Source organism: Bidens hawaiensis, unplaced genomic scaffold, assembly GCF_021521415.1.
Source record: "Bidens hawaiensis isolate Kalapana, Puna unplaced genomic scaffold, B.hawaiensis_p1.1 tig00020443_1, whole genome shotgun sequence".
Taxonomy (NCBI): Eukaryota; Viridiplantae; Streptophyta; class Magnoliopsida; order Asterales; family Asteraceae; genus Bidens; species Bidens hawaiensis.
Genome location: NW_027493122.1, coordinates 255,764 through 283,551, shown reverse-complemented (window position 1 = coordinate 283,551; position 27,788 = coordinate 255,764). Strand labels below are relative to the sequence as shown.

Below are 27,788 nucleotides of genomic sequence, written 5' to 3'. Positions count from 1 at the left end.
AGGCAGCACAACAAATTAAACATTTAATTTCGTATGTATTTTTATTTAGAAAAGTAATTATCAAAGGTCATATTACCCAATGGTCTAATAAATGTATCCTTCCTTCATAGATCGATAGTTCAAATCTGAATGGGATATGTAAGTATTATCATCATTATCATCGTCGTATATCTCACAAATAACAAAACTATGGTAGAGTCTGAGGAGAGTAAGAAATAGACAGCCTTACCTCTACCCTTTAGGAATAGAGAAACTGCTTCCGGTAAGACCCCCGACTCAATAATAGTTTTGCATCAATCATTGGACATAAAACATATAACACTCAACCATCGAAACACTGTTGATTGGTTCAAACATATATTACATGCGTGCACCACAAACAGGACAAGATATATGCAAGTATTAACCGTTCAAAAATAAATTATAAAAGTAACTTCACTTTCTTTTAACTTTGAAAACCTTTTGTAACACTTATTCTGTATAATAACAAATCATCATTGTCCATTTATTTGTAACTTTTTATATATATTTACTTAAAAATCGGCTAATATATATTATTTACTCCAGCAAAAAGTATTAATTACATTATTTATTTTGTGGCTGTATTAATTATTATTCCACCAACCGTGCATGCATATTAAAACTTAAAACTACCTAAGGTGGCGTAGCCGGTAGCCACACTTCTTTGACAATATTTGTCCTACAAATACACCATTTGTTAACACTAGCTCACAATTAACTAATCAACTTTTTGCACATTATTTCCAAATTGTTTACACTCATAATGTTGGCACGAAGAGTTTTCCAGAAAAGGTCTTGTTGGAGGTCCGGTAATTACGCCCGCCGCTCGTTGCCACCTCCCACGGCGGAAGCCACTCGGGTGATTCCTAGGGCGGTGGTCCACTTCTCGAGCGTCTCACGGGTTCCAATGAAGTCAACGTTTGACTGCTCTTATAAGGTTTTTTTTTCATTTGTTATTTTTAGCTATTACGTCATATTATAGTTATCTAACGCTGACAGCGTGACACTGAAAGTGAGTGACGGAATTAAAATTTTTTGACGGGTCATGATGTCTTTTTCATCTAATGTAGTTCAATGATCCATTTTTAACTATTTGGTAGTGACACAACATTTTATCGTGTCGAGCGGTCTTTTACATAGGTTGTGATTCAAAGATCAAACTAATGATCTCATGTTATAACTTTTTATGTCCGAAAGGCAACTTTTATTAGAAACAACCCGACAATGATCCTATTATCATTATTTTTCAAATGTTCAACTATTATAATCTTATGATCGAATTACTAAATGTAGCGTGACCCGAACCTTAATGCAAATAAACTGAATAGTTGAACATAACTTATTAATCTGATCAGATTGAACCAAATCTAGGTAAGATTCTTCCCTTATCATGCAAAGGTGGTGTATTTGGATCTTGATAGGTTTTCCGTTTTTCTACAATTTGTTGTAAATAATTATCGTGGTCGAAAAGGAATCTTATCTGAAATATAATCCACATATCCGTTGGTCATCCGCTAGTAGTCATCACCAGCATGTCAAAATCCCAAATTTCCCCTTTTTCCCGGGGGGTGGGGTGGGGGGTTTGGATGATTTTTGTTACTTTCATAATTGGTGACAAAGTCATTTTTGGTGATTCTTTCTTTGTAAAATGTTTGGTTTGCAGTTGTATAACAACAAGGTCCATTATTTTGCAACTAGTGCGGCGGTTCTTGAACGAGTGGACAACATAGTCGACATACCCTTGGCACAAACCGGTGAAGGTATTGCAGAATGTGAACTTCTCAAATGGTTTGTCAAGGAGGTAAGTTGCTCATTTATCCAATTACTAAAACTTTTCGGTTTAGTTTCATTTTGGAAAGGGTAAACTTCATGAGCTCAAGCAATTCGTCGTTGACAGGGAGATGAAGTCGAAGAGTATCAACGTCTTTGTGAAGTTCAAAGTGACAAAGCCACGATAGAAATCACAAGCCGGTACCAAGGAAGAGTTGTTCAATTTCTTCATGTTCCTGGTGACATTGTAAAGGTAAACATAAACTATATATATTTTTTTTAATTTTAAGTAAGATCCTATATAAAGCACATGGACACATGGTTGTTATGTCTAAAAAAAGTTATGAAAAAAAAAACCAAAATTTTAAATTTGAATATTATGTGTAGGGGCGTGTATAGTGTGATTCGGTTCAGTTTTGGGTTAAAACCAAAAATCCGGTTTTTGAATTTTTAAAAGTGTTCGGTTTCGGTTTTTTCGGCTTCGGTTTTCCACCTTTTGTTTTGGTTTTTCGGTTTCGGTTTTTTCTATCTGGGCTTGAAAATTTAGGCCGAAAATATAATTTTGTTAATTATTAAGTAATTGACTATTATACATTTGGAAAAAAATCTGAGTTACATATTATTAATTTCTTGTAAATTACTTAAAATAAAACATACTAGATATTCATTTCGGTTCGGTTTTTACAAAAACATAAAACCAAACCATTGGTTTTTGTTGCGGTTCATTTTTTTTTTGTTTGGATTTTTCGGTTTTTTTGGTTCTGAATAGGTTTTTCGGTTTCTTGCACAACGCTAATTATATGTGTGGCTTCTATATGGTTTTATAAACACTTTGATCTAAGGTTGGAGAAACTCTTTTGAGCATAAGTGTTGATGACTCTCAAGTCCCATCCAACAATGGTAATCAGTCATCACCAACTTCTCAACCTATCGAACCAATTAACGAAAGCTCAGAGCCAAAAACGACTCAAGAAAGCGAAACATTATCATTAACGACTCCTGCTGTTCGCAACCTTGCAAAACAACACGATATTGATGTAAACGATGTCCCAGGAACCGGGAAACATGGAAGAATACAAAAAGAAGATGTACTAAATTATGTTTCTAGCCTAAAAAACAAACCTAGTGTTGTCGAGCCGACATTAAAACCCGAACAAATAATCCAACCTATGGTAAATGAATCTCTTTATCAAGACAAGACATTGCCCATAAGGTATCTAATCAATAATCATATCTTGTGTTACAATCGTGTCATTTGTCTTTCGAGGATTTATCGTTTTGGTTTTTGGTTTAGGGGTTATCAACGCGCGATGGTGAAGTCTATGACCGCGGCAGCTAGCATACCTCATTTTCATTTTATTGAGGAGATCAAATGTGATGAGCTATGCAAGCTTAAAGATGTTTTTCAAAAGCAGAATTCGGATCCAAGTGTTAAATTCACATTTCTTCCCATCTTGATTAAATCTCTCTCGATGGCATTGGCGAAGTATCCGTTGTTGAATAGTACCTTCAATCTTGAAAAATATGAAGTCAATCTGAAAGGTTTTTGCATCTTCATGTTACTATAGTTAGAAACGCAATATCATCTTCGATATTGAAATATGTCATAAGACTGATAAGTTAACTTGACATCTCGTTATCAACCTCTTGACTTAAAAAAAAGAGTAATTTTTATTTATATAGTTTAAACTTTACACATATACCCAAATGGAAGTAACAAATTTTATAAAAGTATTATTTTGAGTGAATAAACTTTGGTATGCCCTTCCATTTAAGGTAGCCATTTTAAAAAATTACCAAAACAGGTAAGGCTGGGTGTAGTGGGCGACAGAAGGGTGATCGTTTTTGGAACTCCTTACCAAAACAGGTAAGGATGGGGGTAGTGGGCGACAAAGAAGGGCGATCATTTTCGGAACCCCCCCCCCCCCCGACAAACTGGGCGATAGAGGGGGGTGTTGAGTTTTCATCGCCTGCATGCTTTTGTTAGTATTATTATTATTATTATTATTATTATTATTATAGTATAAAACCCACCCTTTGCTGATTGGGAGTCACATGACGCAAAACGCCTCATTTTGTAGTCCATTCACTACACATAGCCTAAGGAACTTTTACCTTTTTACAATTTAGGTTAACCAACTTTCAATTTGTTTGTTGGTCAATGAGTATTGTCATCATGTACGTATTTGTTCTTGTTCGTTTTCGTGTTCTTCGTACGGACAATCATGGTTTTCGTATATGTGATCATTAGGTTCTCACAACATAGGCATCGCGATGGCTACACCAGTCGGATTAGTAGTGCCAAACATAAAGAATGTCCAATCCTTATCAATTTTGGAGGTTAGCCATAGATAAACCTTTCATTAATACGCTTTATAGTCACACCAGTTATTATAGATTTGTAACATAAGTACATCGTTCACGTTTCTCAGATAACTAAAGAACTAGCACGACTACAAACGTTGGCTAAAGAAAACAAGCTTAATCCTGAAGATATACGTGGTGGAACCATAACTTTGAGCAATGTTGGATCGATTGGTGGAAAGTCTGGTTCACCCCTCATTAATGTACCCGAAGTTGCAATCATAGCCCTTGGTCGGACCCAAAAAGTCGCTTGTTTTGATGACGATGGGAACGCGTATCCTGTCTCATCCATGACGGTAATTCCTTTTCACCAGCTTCCATCATATCACTTTCTAATTCGCTTTTTAACAAACAACTTTAGTTATTTAACAATCAAGTGCCATAATTTTTCGAAAAATGTGTACGAGACCAAGGACTTGTCCATATCAGTGTTATTATATATATATATATATATATATTAAAAACCAAAGGATTCCTCACTCACATATTCACTATTTATGAGAAATACTACTTTTTTAACTTGGTGTGCAAGCTCTTGAAGCATGTAAGTTATTACATTTTTTTTATATATTAAGACATTTCTTAAACTTTTAACCCTTTTTTAAATATGATCATATAGTTTATGGTTTTGTGCAATTTCTTCTATTGCACTTTGTAATTACTACACTTTTCCACTTTTAACTTTTGTCAATAAATATATTTATGACGCACCGTAACGAACCGAACGGATTACGCCCAAGTTTCCTTCGCAACATGTCGGCTTAAATCAACTACAAAAAAAAGGGTTTTGATTTTTTAGGTTTTCAGGTGAATCAACAGAGACGTTAAAGTTCATTTGAGAATCAAGTTTGAGTCGCTGCAACGTACGCAGCATCCTACCTGTTACTGTTAAACAACCAACTTTTTAAAGTACTAGTTTAAAAGATTTTCATATCAACTACTTTGAAGATGGTACTTTAACTATAAGTTATCAACTACCCAAAATCTTTAACCAAAAAGTAAACACTAAAACAAAATTATGTTATTAACCATGCACCACTAACCACATGGGATTAAGAACTTAAGATGTTTGTATGTGATTATACTAATGCGTTATGTTTTATTAGGCAAACATAGCAGCGGACCACAGGATTCTTGATGGAGCAACGGTTGCGCAATTTTGCAACGAATGGAAGAGGCTTATCGAAAAACCCGAGTTGATATTGTTGCATACAAGATAAATTTAAACCTTAATGCACAATATTGGGGGATTTGGCTTTGAATCATATAGCCCTGCTTGCGGTGCGCACATATGATGTATATATGTGTGAACCCTCGGGTGGGCAAAAGTGAAATTGCACTAATTTTGACGTTATTTTACTAATCTCGTGAAAATAACGTTAAAAGTGACGGACGGTTAATCAGGCATCATGTAGTGGCGTTGATAGCCGAAAGACAAGGGTACATGCACCGATCAGCCGGTGTCCCGATGATTGAGTGCTATGTGCCTTATGTCCAAGGCTTGATGTAAAACTACTATCGAGCCGGGGGTCTCACCTGAAGCAGCCTCTCTATCCTTATGGGGTAGAGGTAAGGCTGTCTACATCTTACCCTCCTCAGACCCTACTATAGCTTTGCTATTGGTGGGATATACTGAGTACGATGAGTACGATGATGATGATGATGATGGCTTTGAATCATAGACCAAGTGTTGAAGGTGGAGTAGGATTTGGGTTATATGTGTGTTAAATTGTATGATCAACCCTTCATGTTTCGTTAATGATGATATAAATAAAGCAATTTGATGTTTAACAAGGTTTTCATACCTGCCAAAATCAAACCGAACCAAACCGTTAGAGTTTATAATATTATAAATTATATGTATTTCAATAATGCTATGTAACATATATAGATGTGTAATAATAATTTTTTCATGATAAAAAAACTCAAAGTCCAAACTTTGAAGCCCAAATAATACCCAATTATGTTGTTTTGAGCTGGTTTCACAACCGACCCATTATAACCTTTAAAACACCCATAATTGATCAGTTATGATTAAGGTTTTAGGCTAGAACCAACCCAAAAAGACCAATGTACACCCATAGTTGTGCTGGCAACAGTAGCGGTAGCAATGGTTAAGAGATTATTAATGAGTCAAGTTGAAGACTTAAATGTAAAATCCGAGCATTCATAAATGTATACCGGGCAAACCTAAACATAAGTGTTGGGGTCGGCCAACCCCTGTGAAATTTTCTTTAAAGATATACATATGTTAAAATTACGACATATATCTATACAATATAAAATTTTGACATTGACTCTCTTTCAACCTCCGTGATATTTTTTTTTATCCTGGGACCACCTTTCGATTGCATAGCTCTTAAGTTGTACTCAATATTTACACCCGGTGAAAATACTATTATTATTATTATAAAAGAGAAGTTCGGCGACGCAACCACGTGATTTGTCCACGTGGTTGACCACCACAACACGTGGTTTTCTTTGTACGATTTAGTACCGATAACATCGATTCCAACCAAATTCATGTCAGTTTGAGAACGCAACACGCGATTTTTTACCGTGTTTTTTTGTCCATTGATTTCGGAATCAACGAATTTGTATTAGTTCGCAACTGCAACGTGCATTTATTTTTTGCTTGCCGCATGTTTTTATATCTTAAATATATTAAATTGTTGTATTTAAGTATTGATGTCTTCATGTTTCGCTTTATTTTTGGCGCCGTAACCAAATACCAACCGAATTGTTGTCGATTCGTCAGTACAACACGAGGTCTTTATTATGTTAATTTGTTGTATTTGGGCATTAAAAAAATACTTAGGTTTATTTCCAATTGCGTAACCAAACACCGATTAAATTCATCTAAACTCGCAGCTGCACGCCTGCACTAACAGTTTAATAAGTTGTACGACTGATAATAACAACAACCGGGCGCAACCCGCCTAATTTAAAAAAATTAAAATAATAATAATAAATCCACCAAACCGATTTCCCTCCATCTCACACAGTTTCAACTTGTAACCGCCATTCATATCACTCTTCTTCACTATGCTTCTTCTTCTAATCGCTTCTCAGATCTGTTATCAATCATGTCTACTCACTTGCTCTTCTGCAACGCCTTCACTCTTCTCGTCTTCTTCACGCTTCATATTCTATCAGTTTCAGGTATAAATGCTTCTCCGTCTTTCAATTTCAAATCTCACGGTAGTATTCGTTGTTATGTGCTTTAATCGATAATTATCGTCAAATTATTAATCGTACGGAGCTGTTTTGAAGTTTGAGTTGAATCTAGGTTTTAATTTGTGCTGTTTATCGAACGGAGCACTATGAACACATAAAATAACACAATACTTAGATGTGAAACACTGATTTAGAGATCTATATTGAAGTTTGACTGGAAATTAAGTTTTAATTTGTGCTGTTTGTTGAAACGGAGCACTGTGCGCGCATACTATAACACAATACTTAGATATGAAACACTGATTTTGAGATCTATATTGAAGTTTGACTGGAAATTAGGTTTTAATTTGTGCTGTTTGTTGAAACGGAGCACTGTGCGTACATAATATAACACAATACTTCGATGTGAAACACTGATTTAGATATCTATATTGAAGTTTGACAGGAAGTTAGGTTTTAATTTGTGCTGTTTGTTGAAACGGAGAACTACGCGCACACAATAACATGTACAGTCATACAAAATGTAGATATGAAACACTGATTCAGAGATCTATATTGGAATTTGAATCAAATCTAGTTTTTAATTTGTGCTATTTCACTAAGATATACACAATGTAGATATGAAACACTGATTTAGAGATCTATTTTGAAGTTTGAATGAAGTCTAGGTTTTAATTTGTGCTGTTTGTTGAAACGGAGCACTGTGCGCACACAATAACATGTACAGTTACACAAAATGTAGATATGAAACACTGATTCAGAGATCTAATTTGAAATTTGAATGAAGTCTAGGTTTGAATTTGTGCTATTTCTTTAAACGGAGCGTTGCGCACACACAAAAACATACAAAATGTGGATATAAAACACTGATACAGCGATCTATTTTGAAATTTGATTTAGAGATGTCATCTTCATTTTTTTCAAATTTGAATGTAGCCTAGGTTTAAATTTGTGATATTTATCAAAATGGAGCATTGCGCACACACGAACACATACAAAATGTTGATATGACACGCTGGTTTAGAGATGTCATCATCAAATTTACAACTGCACGGATCGATTTTAACGTCTGAATTTAGTCTAGGTTTTAATTTGTGCTATTTCTCGAAATGGAGCATTAATGTAGATATGAAACACTAATTCAGAGATGTCATCATCAAGTTTACAATTGCATAGATTTAAATTGAAATATTAATGAAATATAAGGCTTAATTTGTGTGTTATTTATCGAAACTGAGCATTGCACATACTATACAAAATATAGACATAGAATACTGATTCAGAGATGCCGAAGGACAATAGATCAGAACTAGTTGTTGAGAGAGCAAAATAGCATATGGATGAAATAAATCTGTTCAAGTTCATCAACATTAATCCATAACTGTCTTATTTACTGTAAATTGTTGCAGGTGAAGATTGGCCTATTATTGCTTTTGTTTTTCTGGATGACAAAAATGAGTTTAGGGCAGGTGAAACTGCAGCTATTCAGGTTATTATACGTAAAGATTTCAATTCTGAAAAAGACAGACACTCTTTCAATCCGAATGTCTCAGTAGATGGTGTGATGGGGAACAGTAGTCTTATTACTGACCTTTGGTTTGATCGCCGTCATTGGAGGATTTACTTTGTGCCAATGATGGTTGGGTTTTTCCATGTGCTTATTACTGAAAATCGTTTCCGTGTCGGTGTCGGCGTCGATCATTTTAATTTGCATTACCGTGTTGCACCAGGTTTTTCTCACATTCGAAGTTCTTTATTTTGCTCATTTTTTTCATATTTGACTGACTACTATTGTTTACTTCTTTTCAAAATGAAGGTCCAATTTATGAGCCTGGCGGTGTTGTGTCATGGATGGATCAATATCATGATTTTGCAGCTGGGGGAAAAGCTACAGTCTTAATACTTCCTAAGGATGCATTTAGGAATAATGTTACAAGAGGAAGTGAAGAACAAAGCATTCACAGTTTTGAAGTCTCTGCAACAGTTTCAAACGGATCGAATGCAAATTTGCTGGATGTAATTAACAAAGGATGGAATGAATTCGGTTATGTCTGCATTGAATTTGTTACAACCACAGCAGGACATCTCTCGGTTCACATAAAACACAAAAACACTTCCTTAGTAAATTCCCCATTGCCTTTAACAGTCCATCCAGGTAATTTATGTAACATATGTTATAAACTTATTATTAGTCAATTGAATGCATATTTGTTATTGATTTCAAATATTTGATGAGCAGACACAATTGATGTTGCCAACTGTTTGGCCCATTGGGGCACTGAAACACATTATTTTCAGCTGCTTTCAAGAATGGAAACTTTTGTAACCCAGACAGATAAATATGGGAACCTTGTTCCCGGGCTGTTTGAGTTTCAAGTTGAAGTTATGGAGAAGAAGTCGACTATGCCTTTACCGATTAGTGAATTGCAATACAAGGAAGTATCACCGGGCGTTCAATCATTGTCTTTCAGAGTAGTTAAACCCGGGGACTTCCTTCTCATCATCTCAGATCATCACAGGAATATGCTTATGAATATGCCATATGAGTTTAGTACCTACATGGGGTACTGTGATGCTGAAAATAGTCGTGTGAGTGGACCTGGTCTTTATGATTCTATCGCGGGGCAAAGCACTTATATTAGAATAGAGTTAAGAGATAATTATGAATATCCTTCTCCAATTGAGTTAGAACGGATTCAAGTAGAAATTACAGCGCCTTCACTCTCTCTTCGTATAAGTACACAAATACACCCATGGAAGAAAATTACTAATGGTATCAAAAGAGTGTCATTTTTCTTTAAAGTATTGTTTTGTTTATGAAGTTTATACTTTAGAGATTGAACAGGTACTCACCCAACTGGAATGCTCAGTCATGGCGCACTTGGTCCAACGGGAATGACTCATGTTTTTTCACACGACAATGTAATAACTACATTTTATATTTTCAATGCTTTATGTTTTAGACATTAAATTAATCATAATCTTTTCTGTTTGTTATATTTAGTCTGCCGAGAACCCGAAAATAAGGAGCTATGATTTTAACGTCTCTTATGTGGCTGAAAAAGTCGGGGTATATGAAATTCGTATGTTTTGTGGTAATATTCCACTAAATGGTGGCCGTCCAATAGTAAAGAAAGTACTGGAAAGTATGTGTGTGACAGAGAGAGAGAGATTATTTATTATTTAAATTGGATAATGTAATAATACGGGTGTTCAAATTTGGTGCAGACAAAGTGAATGCATCTACATCAGGAGTCGTAAAGTTTGATGAAAGGGCACCAGCAGGGGTTGTAAATGAATTTGTGGTGCAACTATTGGATTCCTTTTATAATCCAGTATTGTGTGAAGAAAAAAAATTGAAACTGGAGATGGCTTCAACGAATGGTTCTTACCATCCTTGCTATTTTGATGACAACCATGATGGTACCTACACAGGGTGCTACCTAGCACTAATTTCTGGATATTATGAGTTTTGTGTTTCATATGATGGACAGCGTCTCTTGCCTTGGCCCTTTGGAGTTCACGCGGAAGATGGTAAGTTTAAATTTGATTCTAATATATAAAATAAATTTCCTATGATTGAAATCATATAATTTTCAGGTAATACGTTCCCTACAGTTCGTGATGATAATGTCAACGTTTGGGAGGATCAGTCCACAACTATTTATGTTTATAATAATGATGTATTCTTTGACGGGCCAGGAACAATTGTTGAATTTCAAAAGGTATGATTTTATTTTAAATACTGCACCCATTCTTTAAGCTTTTCAAAACACATACGCTACAAATAATTCCCCAAAGACCGATAGAGAACCTCGTCTGTTTAAAGGTGATATGAACTAGGAAGGTTTTAATCCACCTCTTGTAAAGCCAATACATCTTTCCATCAAGCTTAGTAATTCTTTGAATAGTAACATTAATTCCTGAATGCCCTCATTAAGCTGAATTGTGCATCCAGTCAAGTATTGTTGTTCTTAGTTCAATAGAATGTCCCGCCACTAACTTACCCTTTCTCCTTCAATTGTAATGTGAGGATCAGATTTTCAAGAATTTTGGATAGAGTTTAGTAAATCTGGTTGGATGTTAGAAACCGCCAACTGTAGGACTTCCCCACTTGTAACTCTTGTCAAAGCATCAGCCACTTTATTCTCATATCCTTTCTTATAAACAATTTCATAATCGAATCCTTTAACTTTGAAAGCCATTTCTGTTGGAAAGGTCTTGTTATCCGATAAATGTTTTATACTCTGTTGATATGTTTTTATCACAAAATGCCTATCAGTCAAATACGGGTGCCACTTTTGGACTGCATAGATTATTGCTAGCAACTCCCTTTCATATGTTGAAAGGCTTAGATTCTCATGGTGATAATGCCTTACTTATTTAAGCAATTGGATGACTCTTCTTAAAAGCTGTTTTATACACATCTGGATCAGCAGCTCTTACCTGATAATACCCAGCTTTAACATCCAATTTTGAAAATAAAAAAAAAGTTAGTGCCATGTAACTCATCCGTTATCTTTTCCACCAAAAGAATAGGAAAGTGATCCGGCATTGTAGCCTGATTGAGCTTCATCCTCCATCATTTTTCTTCACTAATAAAACAAGAGATGCAAAAAAAGTGTTGTTAGGCCTTAAAACTCCTTGATCAAGTAATTCCTTAATCATTTGCTCGATCACATCTTTTGCATTAAAGGATATTTAAAGGTATATCTGTAGTGTCTTTAAATCACAGAATACACCGCATGTTGTTGAAGTAGTATTGTCAAATCTCTAGGTAACTCTGTAGAGTCATTATCCTTAAAAAGAATACTAGAAGACAATTGAATTATGAAGTAATTAGAACCCAATTTTCCCGAATTTATGAGCAGTTGAGCTAAAAACTTATGGCTTAGTATTAAACTTGGATTTCTTTACTTTCAATGTTGCTTCTTGTAATTTTGCCAAACAATAAGCTTGCTGTATAGAACTTGGGTTGAACATCCTCTCTTGTGGCTGAAGTTCTTCTTCCAACCCAGCTATGAAACTACCAAGTTCATATTCTTGCAGTTTACTGATTATAGCATCAAATTAAACATGGTACTCCTTTACTGATGCATTTTGTTTGAGATCACTCATCGGATCATCAAACAGATTTCCAAAACGAGCATTCATCATTTCATTGCATTTGTAAGTTCTGTCCAACTCAGATTTTGATTGCCCTTTGCTCTACAAACGGTTGGTAGTGCCTTATCTTCCATTTGAATAGCATCCAAATTTACCTTCATCACATCTGGCATGCAATCTAGTTAAAAGAATTAGGGAAATCTATCTTTGTAATTTGAGATAAATAGTTGTATCTTGCAATTGATGGATGAGATTTGAAAAGAGGGTTGGCACGGGGTTTGTTATTTAATTGTTAAATAAAGTATAAATGGACAAAATACCCTCTTGCAGTTTGTATATGACTGGAACGAAATTTGTGACAAATTCTAAATGTAAAAGAGGGTTCCTTTAATTCACAGTGGCTAAGGATGAAAGTGTAATTTTGTCTTATTATTATTGTTGTTGTTTTGGCAGGCAAGTCATGGTTCGGTTTTGCAGTATGGAGATATCTTCAGATATACACCATATAAAGGATACTGCGGACGCGATAAATTTTCTTACAAAGTAGTAGATGCACATGGCAGTTTCGGTAATGCTAATGTAATCATAAATGTTCTCGCTTTTCCTCCACAGCTTGTTTCTTCTCCAAAACAGTTGCAGGCACTCGAAGATACACTCAGTCCTCAATTCGGGTAACCTGTCAAATCCACTAGAAACTTCCAAATTGTTAGATCTCGTGGTCCTAATAGTCTTTTTTAATTCACAGTGGCTATCCTGGCTTCGAGATGGTATATTCTGATCCACTAGAAAATATTTCTGTTATCCTGACCGCACAAAACGGAACCGTTTATCTCTCTCCTCTTATAATGCAATTTTGGGATCCAATGTGGAAAGAAATTTCAGTCAGTAAAGTGGAAGGAAAAGATAAATGCTTGACAATAACTGGTCGTTTAGAAGTCATCAACTTTGCCTTAAAGTCACTCAAATACATTGGGTACTACTACTGCACATTCGGTTGATTAATCATTAATTTATTATCGAGTAATTAGCCTTTTGAATATTTGACTATTTTCATGCATGTGCAGTAACACAAACTTCAATGGCGAAGATATTATTACGATCTCTACTATTAATGTAAATGGACAAAGACATTTCGATGTTCCAGTATATGTGGAATCAGTTAATGATCCTCCAGTTATTAATGCGCCTAAATTCATCATCCTGGAGAATGAGAATGAAGATAAAGGATCCTTGATATTTGATAGATACCGAGACACATTTAAATTTTTCATTGAGGATCCAGATCATACTTTTCGTCCAGGTACTTTCAAATAATGAATAAAATAACAATTATGTTCTTTACTTGTAAGGTTAAAATTGTCGTTTTAAAAAAGTTAACAGGAAATTTAACTTTTGCAAGTTTGACTTATAAGTGTAATTTACTCAAAAGAAGTATAATAATGAAACTGTTTGAATTCTACCCATAACATAAGGATATCTAATTCACGCCAGCTGACGTTGCAGGGGGTCCTCCCCAGGTCATGTTTTCAGTGGAAGTAAGTTTTGGAACATTCTCAGCTCGGTTGCCAGCTCAGCTTATAAGCACTACTGAGGTGAAGTTAAAAGGAAGCAAACAGTGGCAAATCCTTCAAACATTTGTTGAAATCTCAAAACATTTTACTCTGAATGAAGTAAAAGGCATTAGAATTCTTGGAACACTTGATGAGTGCAACGCTCTTCTCCACCAACTTGTTTATTATGTGAGTATTATATATTAATCATATTTCTTGTGTTTTGGTACTTACATATTCAAATATTCAATGTATGAAGTTTGTTTATTGCAAACGTATGATATATAGGGTGACGAACACAATGCAGTCCTTAAGTTGAAGGTGAATGATATGGGATGGTTCGGGTGTTATCCGGATTGTTCAGAGATGATGTTGGCGCCTCTTACGTCTGAGGCTACTGTGAGTTTAATAACAAGGACACCCATGAACGCATTGGTAGCTCACTGTAAGTTGATTTTATTTAGCTTCCAACTTTTGTTATTATCATTATACTTAATTACAGCAAACGGTCTGTGGTTTGGATTTGGGTACTAAGGTTTAAAAGTTGCAGGTTTTAGGTTCGTGGTTTCGATTTTGTAAAATGTTTGGGGTCTAAGACTAACTTCCGTTAACTATTCCATTAAGCTTCGGTAGAATGACTAAAATACCCTTATAAAAGATATTTGTGTAGTTAACTCAGAGATTTTGTAAAAAGTTTGGGGTCTAAGACTAACTTCCGTTAACTTTTTCGTTAAGCTTCGGTAGAATGACTAAAATACCCTTATAAAAGATATTTATGTAGTTAACTCAGAGATTTGAACTAATGGGAGTATGGGACCATCTATGCCAGTTAGTCAAAATAATAAACATTATGTAAAAGAAATTATCACTTTGGTTAAAAAAAGGGCATTTTTGTCATTCTACTCGAACTTAACAGAAAAGGTAACAGAAGTTAGTGTAGATCCCAAACTCGCAACTTTTAAACTTTAGTACCCAAAGATGTGACTTGGGCCAAACCGTCAAACTTGCAACTTTTAAACTTTATTGTTTAAGTTGTCATACATGACTGTTTATTACATAATGTGCAGCTCTTGGATTTCTGTTACTGATTGAATCCATTGCACTGTCTACACTGGCTGCGATTTTGATGTTTTTCACATGTAAATGTGTTACCGTTCTTGTACGTGAAAGGAAGAAACAACAAGAACAAGAAGAGCCTCTGAACCCTCAACTTAATGAGCCGCAAAACAACAATGAACAGATGGTGGTTTATGCCTTCAACCTGTGATCACTTGTTATTTATTATCATTTCGTTTCGTTTTAATGGTTTCGTTTGTTTTGTGCAGTCGAGTGCAGGTTCGCCTGAGAATGCGATCCAGCTTACTGGAAATTGTCCTAGTCCCGTCAGGCAAACTGAAGAACCTTCCAACTTACCAAAACCGTAAGTACTTGTTTGTTATTTGTGCAATATTTATTTTAGGTGCATTGGTTTTTATTAATCTCAACCATCATTTTTTTGTCGCTACCGGTCCCAACTAACGAATTGGCTGATAACAACAGTCCCACCTTTTATCATATTTGTTCCTAGCGGTCCGCGACTAACAGAATTATAACGCCGTTAGTTGCAGGTCGCTGGAAATACGTTTTTAGCCGGAAAAATCACATTTTTCCATAATACTCAACATTTTCGTTCCAAATATGATCAATTTGGAACTGGTTGCTGGTGCTCAAGTGGTGGTAGTTGGTTGGTGATGGTGTTCAGGTTGAGTTTTCTGGCAATAAAATGTGACGTTTCCAGTCAAAAGCATTTTTCCAGCAACCTGCAAGTAATGACGTTAGGAATCTGTTAGTCGCGGACCGTTGGGAAGTGACAGTTGCAAAAGTCGCTAGACGGACCCTAGGCGGCCGACTGGGGAGTTTGGACTTAGGAGTACTCAGCCTTAGTCGGTGAGTACTCGGGGATGGCTCGCCAAGAACTCCGCCTAGGCGGGGATTAATCGTTGAGTACTTGGTGCCCAGGCGCGATTTTTACAACCATAATGGGAACAAATACGTTAAAAGATGAGACTTTCATCGGCCAACTCGTTAATTGGAACCGATACATCTTTATTTTACTATTTATTGATTGTGTACATCAATCATGTAGGGCTGAAGAAAGTCAAGAAACCACTGTAGCTGAAATTGCAACAATGGTTCTCTAGGCTACTGGTTATATGTGGTTAATTGGTTATACCCCTAACTTTTCTAATTATTTATTTGCCTTTTGTTCCTAGGTGTTAGGTGGTGTAGATATGAATCCATGTATATTTTAGATGATCTCACAACCTCGCGTATGTTACTAGCTTACTGTGTTAGGAGTAACATCATATCACTAGACCTATATATTATAAGTTAATTTATATCTTTAGTGGTTTAATCTCTAAACTAATTTTCACCTTGTCAGTTTTTCACTTTATCTGTTCAACTAGCTGAAGACATTTAGAAATAATAACTTACTTAAAAAGTCTCGGTTAAATTTTAATTTCCTTATGCGTTACAGTGAAAGTTAATAAATATATATTGTTAAAAACATGCAATTAAATAGTTTAAATATCTATTAGATTATGTAATGAGCCCACACTCACCTGCCACATCACAATTCAGAGCGTGAAACACCGCCTTCATGAAGCGTGAGTGAGACCTTTTATATCTTTTTAATGACACCATTACGCGTATTATTATTTTGTAAGCATTATCAATCAATCAATCAATCAATCATGCCCAGTAAAATCCCATCGACAGCAAAGCTATAAGTAGGGTCTGGGGAGGGTGGGATGTAGGCACACCGTACCTCCATCCAAAGGAATGAAGAGGTGGCTTCCAAAGAGACCCTCGGCTCTAAGTACATGTGTATGAAGCAAAATAAAGGAAAACAAAGTTTAACAGTTATATACAAACTACTACTAATTATAATAATATTAATAATAAGATCACAGTTTAAAAGCTATATAAAAACTAATAATAATTATAATAATAATAATAATAATAATAATATATGTAAGGGAAATACCATTATGGTATGCGACCTAAATAAGTTAAGTCTAAGCCCTAAGGTATTCAATTCTCTCTAAAAATCCTTAACTTTAATTCTACTTCTCCACGAATTCCTATCCTCAACCATGTCCTCGGAGAGGTTTAGGTCTATCAAATCATGCCTAATCCTCTCATCCCAAGTCAATTTCAGTCGTCCTCTACCCCTCCTCCCCTCTATAGTAATGTTTTCTACGGATCTAACAGGATTCGTCGTCTGTCTTCTCTTTACATGTCCAAACCATCTCAATCTCCACTCTCTTATCTTGTCTGCTATGAATACCCGAATATTTAAACCAAGTCCAACTTCAATAAATTTTTAATTACAGTGGAAAAGACTAAAAACATTTCATAGCTATATATTTTATTTAAAACCCTGTACACATACATCCCTATCCTATTAAACCTTTAACAACCACCCAATCATAAAAAATAAAAATAAAATCTAAAATAATAAATAAAAATTGACTTCAACGTCTCGCATGTTCTCCGAAGCAACCTCAGTCCTCAGGTAACCCAAAAATTAAATTAAAAAACACTCACATCCAAATCTTCAATGTAACCCTATCCACAATAAGACAAAACCCTATTATTAATCACCCCGAAAACACGTAACACAACGTAGAGGTAAGCAATAACTGAATCATTAATTAAAATCGAACCGAAAACCAAAGAAACCTGTCGATTTTTTGTACCCTCGATTAAATAGAATTTAGCCGAACCGAACCGAACTATTCATGTTTTTATATATTTCTAGCTTTTATACCCTCGTTTCAATAAATTCGTATTTTATACCTCCAATTCATGTATTTATACATCAATTTCAAGTATTTATACCTACATTTCATGCCCTTTTAAGCAAAAATTTAGCCCAGGTGTGGTTTTGGTTATCAACCGAAATTAACTGAACCCAACCAAAAACCAACAAACTAACCGAATAAACCGAACTGATTAACTGAAAACTGTATGGTTAACAAAATAGATTAACCGAGGGCTTCAGTTTCGGTTAAGGCTAATAACCAAACCAAACCAAACCGCGCACACCCCTGTCACGACTTGTATAATCATAGGACACTTTATATCAAACTATTAGACCTTAATTCTTACCTAAGATACACGAACCCCTCTTCGTGTTGTCGGTTCCGGTAACGGTAACGCCCTTGTGATTTCTGAAGTGCTACCGTTGTTTTCGGACTCTCTAATCGCCTCTTGTAAGATATTAACGATCATACTCATCGGGGGTCGTTCTTCGGGGTTCTTTCTTAGACAGCTATCGGCTAGTTTCGCAACTTTTTGGGCGGCGTTGAGCGGGTACTGATGGTTTAAACGAGGGTCCATTATCATCCTAAACCTCTTGCTATCGGCCGGGTACTCTTTCACCCATTCGATAAGTTTTTGTTCGGATTGTGGTAGGTTTCTATCGATAGCTCGTCTCCCCGTTAAAATCTCGTACAATACGACTCCAAAACTAAATAAATCGCTGTTTGATTTAAGATGACCGGTTTCGACGTATTCTGGAGCAGCATATCCGTATGTCCCAACAGGCTACAAAATACAAATGCAATCATGTTAGCATACAATGTAGAATTTAATCCCTTCTATATTCATGTTAAAATGTGCATTTTAAAGTACACAATCGACGCACATGTCCACTAACTTAAAGCCACATTAGTGTCATGAAGAGTTGGTGGGTGCATGTGTTGAATCACTTAGGCAATAAGTCCATGGGTGTTAAAGACTATGATCAAATTCTTTTGGTTTTGATAAAAGTTTGAAGCCAAGTCACTACTAAGATTTTGAGAAATGACAAAGCATACTAGACGGGCTAGGTTAGTAGCGGACCCAGGAATTATATTCTGGGGGGCAACATCGGAACTTAACACTAATTTTAAGGGGGCGATCGGGATTTTCACATACAAATAACACTTAAAAAGAAAATTTAAGGTGGGCGGCCGCCCCCCTACTAGGGGTGTTCAAAAAGCTCGCGGCTCGTGGCTCGCTCGAAACTCGCTCAAAAATAGCTCGAAAAAAGCTCGGCTCGAAAAAGCTCGATTCCAAATGAGCTCGGCTCGATTTCTGAACAAACCGAGCTCGAGCCAAGGTCAGCTCGCTCGTAGCTCGGTTTTGGCTCGACTCGTTAGCTCGGCTCGTTGGCTCGTTTAGATTAAACCCTAAATTTTAATATCTATATATAATAATATCGTACTTATACGTATATTATGTCACTTGATACCTAAAACCTTATAAAAAAATAACGAAAATAAAACATATAAAGTTCTAACTATTAATTTTTTATAATATGTATGTTAAAATTATATTTTTTTATCTTTTATATATCAAAATTTGTAAAATAAGAAATTGAAAAACTTAAAAATAAAAAATAAAAAAATAAAAAAAAATTAAAGGAGTCTGGCTCGACGAGCTCGAACTCGGCTCGAGCTTTAAACGAGCCGAGCTCGAGGTCGATTTTTCAGCTTGATAAAGAAAACGAGCCGAGCTCGAGCCAGCTCGATTAAGTTCGAGCTCGAGCTCGAGCACACTCTGGCTCGGCTTGACTCGGCTCGTTTACAGCCCTACCCCCTACCCTTAACATAGGTCTGCCCCTTGCTAGTTGGTCGGGTCGGTCGACCAATTTTACCAGTTTGGCGGATCAATATTGATGGTTTGAAATTGTCATTTTTTTCGACATCACTAGTTTGTATTATTGAAAAGTTTAAAATGATAAAGATAGTCCTTTTAAATCAGCCGACTTGGTTCGGTTTCATTGGTTTCAACGGTTTTTGAACACGCCTAAGTGAAACACATCAAACAAGGTATGAAACACTAACCATTGTAGATACGTGGGACCGGTCCCCTTGCGGTCCTTCTCTAGCAAGACCAAAATCCGAAAGCTTCGCGTTGAAATTCTCATCCAACAACACATTTGATGACTTGAAGTCCCGAAAAATCACCTTCCCAAAACACCAATGTCAATAAATCGTTACACCACGTATACATCATTACATTATCTTTTAATTTAGCGACTGTTACATCTTACAACAACAAAGATAGATTTATAATTGTGACGATAAATGTATACCTGAATCTCCAACCCCTCATGAAGATAAGTGAGACCCTCGGCCGCACTTAAGAGAATCTTCAACCTCGTAATCCAAGGAATCGGTGGCAATGCTCGCCCAAACAAATGCGCTTCTAAACTCTTGTTTGGCATATACTCATAAACCAGTAACCGTTGTATGCCTCGTTCACCATCTGCTGAGCAGTATCCCAAAAGCTTTACGAGGTTCGGGTGATCCACAACACCAAGAAACTGAACTTCTGCTAACCATTCTTTATGCCCCTAAATTAATATCATTATGTTTTCAACATTGTTTAGTGTCACATGAAATTGTTGACAACCCGAACCAGTTTTGACCCGACCCAACATTGTCATACAAATTTTAAACATCAGTTTTGACCCTACCCAACATTGTCTTATAAATCTTAAACATGGCAAGTAATCTATTCAATATTCAATTATTCATGCTGCAAAAGTCAAATACAACAAATTTTAATTCACACATGCCTAACTTTTTTTTTTTTTTTTTTTTTTTTTGCTTTTAACTCAAAGAGTATTAGGGAAACTAAATTATTAAAAACTACATTAACAAATCTTTAGCTCATAACATTATTATTCATGACCCGTTCAACTTTTCTATCTAGCTACATAGCTGGATGGGGCAATCTTGACCCAAAACATTTCAAATGGATGAATTTGGGTTGCTTTAAAAGTTATATTGATTGGTTTGGGTCAGATATTTTAACTAAAAAGGTCAGAATTGGTCACTTGAAATTCCACCTTGTTATTTTCGGGTCAAAATGGGTCAACAAATTTAAAGAAATAGGTCGATGCGGGTTAGTGTCTTAAGAAAATGTGGCAGGTTCGGGTCGGAACGGGTTTTGGAGTGGCACTTATTTCCACACGAGACAGTAAAAAAACTAAAATTTTCATCCGGTGTCCTCGTTAAAAAAAAACCCGAAACCCGTTCTGACCCAAACCAAAAAAACAATCCTTTTTTAAATTGACTCATTCTGACCCTAACCCATTTCGACCCATGACCCGTTCGACCCAACCCAACCCATTTGCCACAAAAGCCTTAGACACAAAAAAACAAAAATATCAAATGCAAATGGTATAAACACGTGTTGGTTATCTAAGATACGTTTTCTTGTGTTTAGTCATTTTACCGCCTAACTTATAACATGAAACTAAACTAAAACAAAATTCAAGAATCATGACATCTAAAACATACATACATGTAACATACCTGCAAACTATTCCTATTAAGTTTCTTGATGGCAACCACCATTGGATCACCATCACCATCACCATCACCATCACCATCACCATCATCAGGAGGTTTGATTGATCCTTTATAAACACTCCCAAACCCGCCTTCACCGATCTTCAACATCCGGTTAAAATTATTCGTAGCAACTCGAAGTTCCGAATATGAAAACTTCTTTAAACTATGTCCTTTCTCTCTATACAATTCGGGTATCGTTCGAGGCGAAGTAAGCGATCCGGTCGACTTAACTAGCCGTGTAACGGGCTTTGGTGACCGGTTTTGATCACCTAGCTCGGGTGATGATTTGCCTCTTCTTTTGGTTTTTGAATTGAATATATTGAAACAATTCATCATTGAAAATGAAAACAAATAAGTTTGGAGGAATTAATCAAGTGTGTTTATGTGTTTATGATGGAAACATGAGTGAATTGGTTTGACAATAAAACCCAGAAAAAGAAAGAGAAATTGACTTGGTAACATGAAGTTATTAAATTCATAGGAATATATATATAGTTAAGAGCTATGAGAACCATTTTAGACCACAAAAAACAATAAATAAAAAAATCATAAAACAAAAAAAACACAAAAATCAAAAAAGTAAAAAACACTAAAATTCTTATTTTATCATCCTGGTTTCATTAAAAAAAACTCGATTTAGCTAAGTTATATACACATATGTATAATATATACATATATGTATATTTACATGTTTTTTTTGTACACATGTGTATAATTTAAGATAAATGATACTGTACATATGTGTATATTACGTAATTAAAGATTATATAAAATTATACATATGTGTATAATACAACATTTTTTTTTGTTTTTTTTAATTTTTTTTTATTTTTTTTAATGAAACCGGAATGAAATATAAGAATTTTGGTTTTTTTACTTTTTTAGTATTTTTTGTTTTATGATTTTTTTTTAAATATTTTTTTAAAGATGTTTTTAGTTGTCCAAAATCGTTTTCAAAATTCTCAATTTGCAAAGGGTTCTCTTAGGATCCTTACCCTATATATATATATATATTGAAAAGATCCAATACACTAATGCCTTAACGTACATTACGTACGCGAATCCAATTTTTCACGAATCGATCTATAAAATCACATCCAAACATCTCGGAATCGTCAATACATATCCAATCAATCATTTGTTCACCGAAAAAAACAGTTTTGGATTTTGGATGGTTAATCGATCAATTTTTCACTTTTTTCGCGAAGACCGTGTTTTGAGCGTTTAAGTTTTGTGAGCGCTTTCAGAGCGTTTTAGGTTTTGCCTTTGTTTTTTGCCTTTAAGCATCTCGCATACCTACCATACATTAAGGCATTAGCGTACACTAACTGCACCATATATATATATATATATATATATATATATATATATTTTCAAATGGGTACAAAACATATTATTACATATTTTGTATTTTACCTTGACATAAAGGTGTACTAGCTTTATGGTTTTTGAGTCTTACACGTATGATAATATACCAAGTGTAGGAATTAATCAATGGGAACTATAATTAAGACATCAAATAAGAGATTAAGTTAAGTAAATCAGGCAGAAAACGTGTTAAGCAAATTTTGAAAATGTTTAAATGGTGCGAGAATTGAAGAAACAAAAAAGTTATTTTTGATGGAATTGGAGGCCTAAATGGTTGAATGCGAGTGATTGCTGAACCTCATGATTCCGTTTGTAGCCCAAGTTATATTATTTTTAAGTTTGAACTATTTATGTTCTTGTTTTTCATATTAAACTGGTCCAGATAGGTTAACTCCCGGGCCATGATTAGAGAAACTTACCAAGTATTAAAGAATTTAATTTATAGTAATACAATATTATTTATACATGATTATAAATTCGGTTAACAATAAAAAAAATAGTTGTCAAGTAATAACCAATAAACTCAGAAGAAGTAAAAAAATTATTTAAAAAAATTGGTGACATCAAAATAATTAGTTGTTGAAAGTAAATAAAAGAATGTTATTTGTATACTCAAAATTAAAAATAAAAATATGTAGTATGAACTAGTATGAATTGAATGTGATAAAACAATATATGTTAATAATTAGTGAAAACAAAAGAATTTATATTAACATTTAAATCACAAATACATAAGCAAATTACGCGTAAAATATATGTATGAGTTTCCAAACCAACGTATTTTAATTTTCTTTTGACTTGGTTTTCATAATATAATATAAAGTTTTCAACAGCTTTGTTAGAATACTTACTATGACTATCCTTAAATAGAGTGTAAAGAAGATATACATTGAAGAAGAGTCGTCGTATGACACGTCACCTTTGAGTAGACCACCGCTACGAGTAACGTCCTCTAATTTTAGGACCACATTAAAGCCAAAAGATGTATAAAAAAAAATTAAAAATATTTCACGCCCTCTAATTTGAAGAGCCTTGTTGTCCCACTATGATCAGACTATAATGTTTTAACCAGGCTTATGTTGGCTTCAGAGTTTGGCTTTTGAGTTCCCCGAGAAACTACTTGATTGTCGTTGTGCCGCCACAAAAGCATAACTCTCTAGCGTAGAACACAGTGAGAAGAAAATCCGAGTGGGCTCGAAATCCAAACTGACAACCTCGCAAGGTTTAGCTTAAATCTTTCATTGTCAATATCCACCAAAAATGATATAAGTGTGGATCGAACTTGTGTCTTTACCGGAGAACTCAAGCATTCCTGCCACTAGACATATATTTTTCAACCCAATTATTGGCATTATGTTCACATGTTACTCGAAAAAGAATAAAAGAAAATAAAAAACTGGGATAACCGGGGACGGAGGTGTTACCTGGTTGTTAGGGTTTTCACTTACAGGGGTTTTCGAGTCGGATATGAAGCGTCAAATAATCGGGACGGTTAAAATCCCGTTACTTATATATAGACATGAAAAAAGCGTTGTTAAAAAATCTGACTGTGCTACTTTAGTTATCCACATTATTTAAAAAATCTGACTGTGCGCAGCTTGTTGCTCGTTTACCCATTATCCAGATGTAGCTCGGTTTGTGTTATATATAATAACTTTTATTTTTTGACCAAAAAAAAATAAAATAATAATAATAATAATAAACTAGTTTTAGGTAAACCGTTATCCGACTCCGAACCAAATGTTTAAATAAGTAATTCGGTTTTTTATTGGTTTTGTTTTTTTGTTTTTTGTTTTTTGTTTTTTTATTTTATTGATTTTTTTTTAACACGTCAATGTTCATGTGATTGAGAACTTGCATACCCTACAAAACAAAATAGTTAGGTATAATTTATTCTTTTTAGTTCTAGTTTTTTATTAATTATCTATTCTAATAAAATACTACCTTGTTTTGCCACTTGTCAAACTCATATTCCTCATCACTTTTCTTTCACTTATTTTAATAATTGGTCCTTATCTTTTAAGTCATTTCAATATATGAATTAAAGTTTTTTTTATTATATGTAAATTCTAATCGATTCATTGATTAGCATTAATAGTGATATAAGAAAATAAAAAAATATTAAAATTGATGTTGCACGTTGGTTATAATAAAGTTTTAAAGTCACATGTAATTGCAAATTAAAGCAAATAAAAGGTGAATCATTGTCGGAGAATTTGAATTTGTGTGGTAAACTACAAATTGGTTTTTAAACTAAGATTCGAGCAATAGTGCATAAATTTTTAAATAAGATTGGTTTCAAATTTGGATTTAAAATTTTTTCATATGCGTTTGAACTCAGGAAAATGCGTATTTTCTTAATTATCTTCAAACGTTTTGTATAAATATTGCAAACATTGAAAATACCTATTATATAAATCTTGGTGTTTAGCATTAAATTATTGAAGTTCATTATTATCGTACTCAGTATATCTCACCAACAGTAAAGCTATGATAAGGTCTGAGGAGAGTAAGATGTAAATAACGTTACCTCTACCCTTTAGGAATAGAGAACTACTTCCGGTGAGATCTTTGGCTCGATAGTAGTTTTGCATCAAGCCTTGGACATAAGACACATAACACTCAACCATCGGGACACTGCCGATTGGTGCATGTACCCTTGTCTTTCGGCTATCAACGCCACCACATGATGTCTGATTAACCTTCCGTCACTTTTAACGTTATTTTCACGATATTAGTAAAATAACGTCAAAATTAGTGCAATTTCACGAGATTGAAGTCGAATATTATAGTTATAATCTATATGTATATCGATTTACTATATGAAGTATATGTCATTTATTTATATGATTTTTTTGTGTAGTTTAAAGGGCTTTAGCAATAAGAAAATCAATATTTAGTTTTCAATATTTTCTTCAATAACTCAGACAAAAATGCTTCAGAAACATATATTTCTTATTTGTAACATATTTATGTAATCTTAGTTATGTAATTTGTGTAATCTTAATGTAAATTGTAACTGTATAATATATATGATCATTTTGTTAACTATATTTTATTTAATGGTTGAAGTATAAAATTTTTATTAATTACCCGTATAATATGCGAGCCTCAAACTAGTTTTAATAATAAAATAACCAAGAAAAATATTTTTCAACAATAAATTTCAACCCACTTAAATTTTGAGTGCACACGTGGTTTAAGTACTTGAAAGTATTCCGTAATAAAACCTTTCACAAAAATTAAAACCTTTCATAAAAATGACCGATGAACGATTACATGAAATCTTTGAGCGAGATAATGACGTGTTAAGGTTATAACGTGGCGACGACCCAACAGTCTAAACAAATAAGTATCATCGACGTATGTTCTTTTTTCCGAAAAACCAACGGTGTTAGAAATGTTATACCATCATTACATTAATAAAAGTAATATCATCCTCTCTTTACAACTTATGACCATCAAGATAGTTAGCATTAGAGGACCTTTCTTTGGGCCAAAGTGGGTCACGGCACAACTATGTTTTTCGCTCATTAGTGTATTTTTTTCAAAAAAAAAATAAAAAATATATATAAAAATGTACTGAGTCCGGCCCAACTAAATAATTTAAGTCCAGCCCATCCATAATATATTAGTTCAGCCCAGCCTAGAATTTTTAAAACAATGATGTTTGTTTACGAAAGAAACGTAAAAATAAAGTAAGACTGATAAATATAACTCCATAAGACCAAGTCCAATCCCAAATAAATTTTAAACAAAAAAAATAAAGATTAAGCCCAAAATCCAATCCTAACATCTTGTCGATGTTCGAACACAACAACAAACGGAGTTTCCGTTATGTGTTGGTCTTTGTGTGACTTATTGACTTGTGAGGTTCGGCACAGAAGTTGAGAAGCAAGCAAGTGAATTGGTGATATCGTTTGGGTGTGAAATCGATTAATCAATTGATTGGGCACTGCCACTGTTTACTAACACCTAAGGTTTGGAACTGACTCGTGTGGGAGTGAAATCGATGAATCGAAACAGACAAAAAAACAAGTAGAGACCATGTTCAGCAATTTGCATTTCACCATTTCGTATTTCTTTCAATTTGGTAGGTCAGGGTTTGATATTATTTTTTGACCCGACCCAAACTGGGCTGCCAACCCGAAACTTAGAAGTAGGAAAAAAGTTGGGTTTTGTGACTTTTAACCCATCCATACTAGATGTTCAAGATCCGCCATCGATAGTCAGAAAATCAATCAAATCACAAACCATCATTACATGCTTACATTGATTGAAATCTTCTTTAACATGTTTATTTCTAATTCTCTTGAAAACCATATTATTTGACAAATTGCATAATTGCATAAAGTAAAATTAAAACATATGGACTCAAATAATGGGTACATGTTCTATTTTGATATATGCACACAATGTGAACAAGAGAATTGAAAAAGAAAAATTAGTCTTGGTCTTCCTGAAGTACACATCAAGTCTCCCTCACGTTATTTCATTTGGATTCTTTTTTTAAAACAATTATTATTCATTATAATTATAATTATAATTACAATTATTTTTCCAAAACCTGTTTTTCGTGTTTTATAGAACGTAATTTTAAATCACTAATTGCTCAAGATTCACATTAATACGAATCTTGTCGCCCATAAGAATAAGGTGTTATACATATTTATCTTGCGGCGTCTGGAGTCGATAAAGGAAGTTATCTACACTAACAAGCCGGTGTGCCTTACCAAAACATTGAAAGATATTAATATATAATTCCTTTGGGGTATTGTTGGATCAAAGATCGCTCTCCGTTTAAATGCATTTCGTGAAAATAATGGCGTAGTTTTTCATTGTCATCCTTTGTTTGTTGGTTTTTACCGCCTTGCTAGTTTTTTTAATGAAATTTGTCGTTAAAAAAACCTCTTATTCTTATAATCCATTTCACTAAAAGACAGAGCCGGCTCTACCATATAAGCAACTGAATCAAGGGCTTGAGGCCTCCAATTTAGAAAGGCCTCCATATTTTGAAAGTATATATAAGCAGGTTTGT

General features: G+C 34.4%; 3 protein-coding genes across 4 annotated transcripts; 2 read left to right on the top strand and 1 right to left on the bottom strand.

Moving 5' to 3' along the window:
• The first annotated feature begins 740 nt into the window (after positions 1–740).
• LOC143560756 (lipoamide acyltransferase component of branched-chain alpha-keto acid dehydrogenase complex, mitochondrial-like) lies at positions 741–5,416 on the top strand. Its single transcript, XM_077048982.1, has 8 exons — positions 741–958; positions 1,685–1,822; positions 1,919–2,044; positions 2,634–3,004; positions 3,086–3,333; positions 4,043–4,131; positions 4,224–4,451; positions 5,262–5,416. The coding sequence occupies exons 1-8, from the start codon at positions 785–787 to the stop codon at positions 5,373–5,375; spliced, it is 1,488 nt and encodes a 495-aa protein (XP_076905097.1). The 5' UTR covers positions 741–784; the 3' UTR covers positions 5,376–5,416.
• A 1,705-nt stretch (positions 5,417–7,121) lies between these two features.
• Positions 7,122–16,235, top strand: LOC143560773 (protein GAMETE EXPRESSED 2-like). Its single transcript, XM_077048996.1, has 16 exons — positions 7,122–7,317; positions 8,748–9,062; positions 9,149–9,487; positions 9,572–10,105; positions 10,178–10,254; positions 10,337–10,478; positions 10,561–10,866; positions 10,933–11,057; positions 12,892–13,109; positions 13,184–13,411; positions 13,503–13,738; positions 13,942–14,177; positions 14,277–14,433; positions 15,056–15,234; positions 15,314–15,408; positions 16,114–16,235. Exons 1-16 carry the CDS (start codon positions 7,242–7,244, stop codon positions 16,166–16,168), a joined length of 3,318 nt encoding a protein of 1,105 aa, XP_076905111.1. The 5' UTR covers positions 7,122–7,241; the 3' UTR covers positions 16,169–16,235.
• A 1,103-nt stretch (positions 16,236–17,338) lies between these two features.
• LOC143560772 (putative serine/threonine-protein kinase PBL19) lies at positions 17,339–21,736 on the bottom strand. 2 transcript variants are annotated; one of them, XM_077048995.1, is made up of 5 exons: positions 21,344–21,736; positions 20,116–20,376; positions 19,865–19,987; positions 18,144–18,581; positions 17,339–17,600 (listed from the first exon to the last, which is right to left on the bottom strand). In XM_077048995.1, exons 1-4 carry the CDS (start codon positions 21,716–21,718, stop codon positions 18,144–18,146), a joined length of 1,197 nt encoding a protein of 398 aa, XP_076905110.1. In that variant the 5' UTR covers positions 21,719–21,736; the 3' UTR covers positions 17,339–17,600. The 2 variants fall into 2 exon arrangements, with proteins under 2 accessions (XP_076905110.1, XP_076905109.1); XM_077048994.1 differs by lacking the exon at positions 17,339–17,600 and having other exon boundaries at positions 17,961–18,581.
• Positions 21,737–27,788: the final 6,052 nt, after the last annotated feature.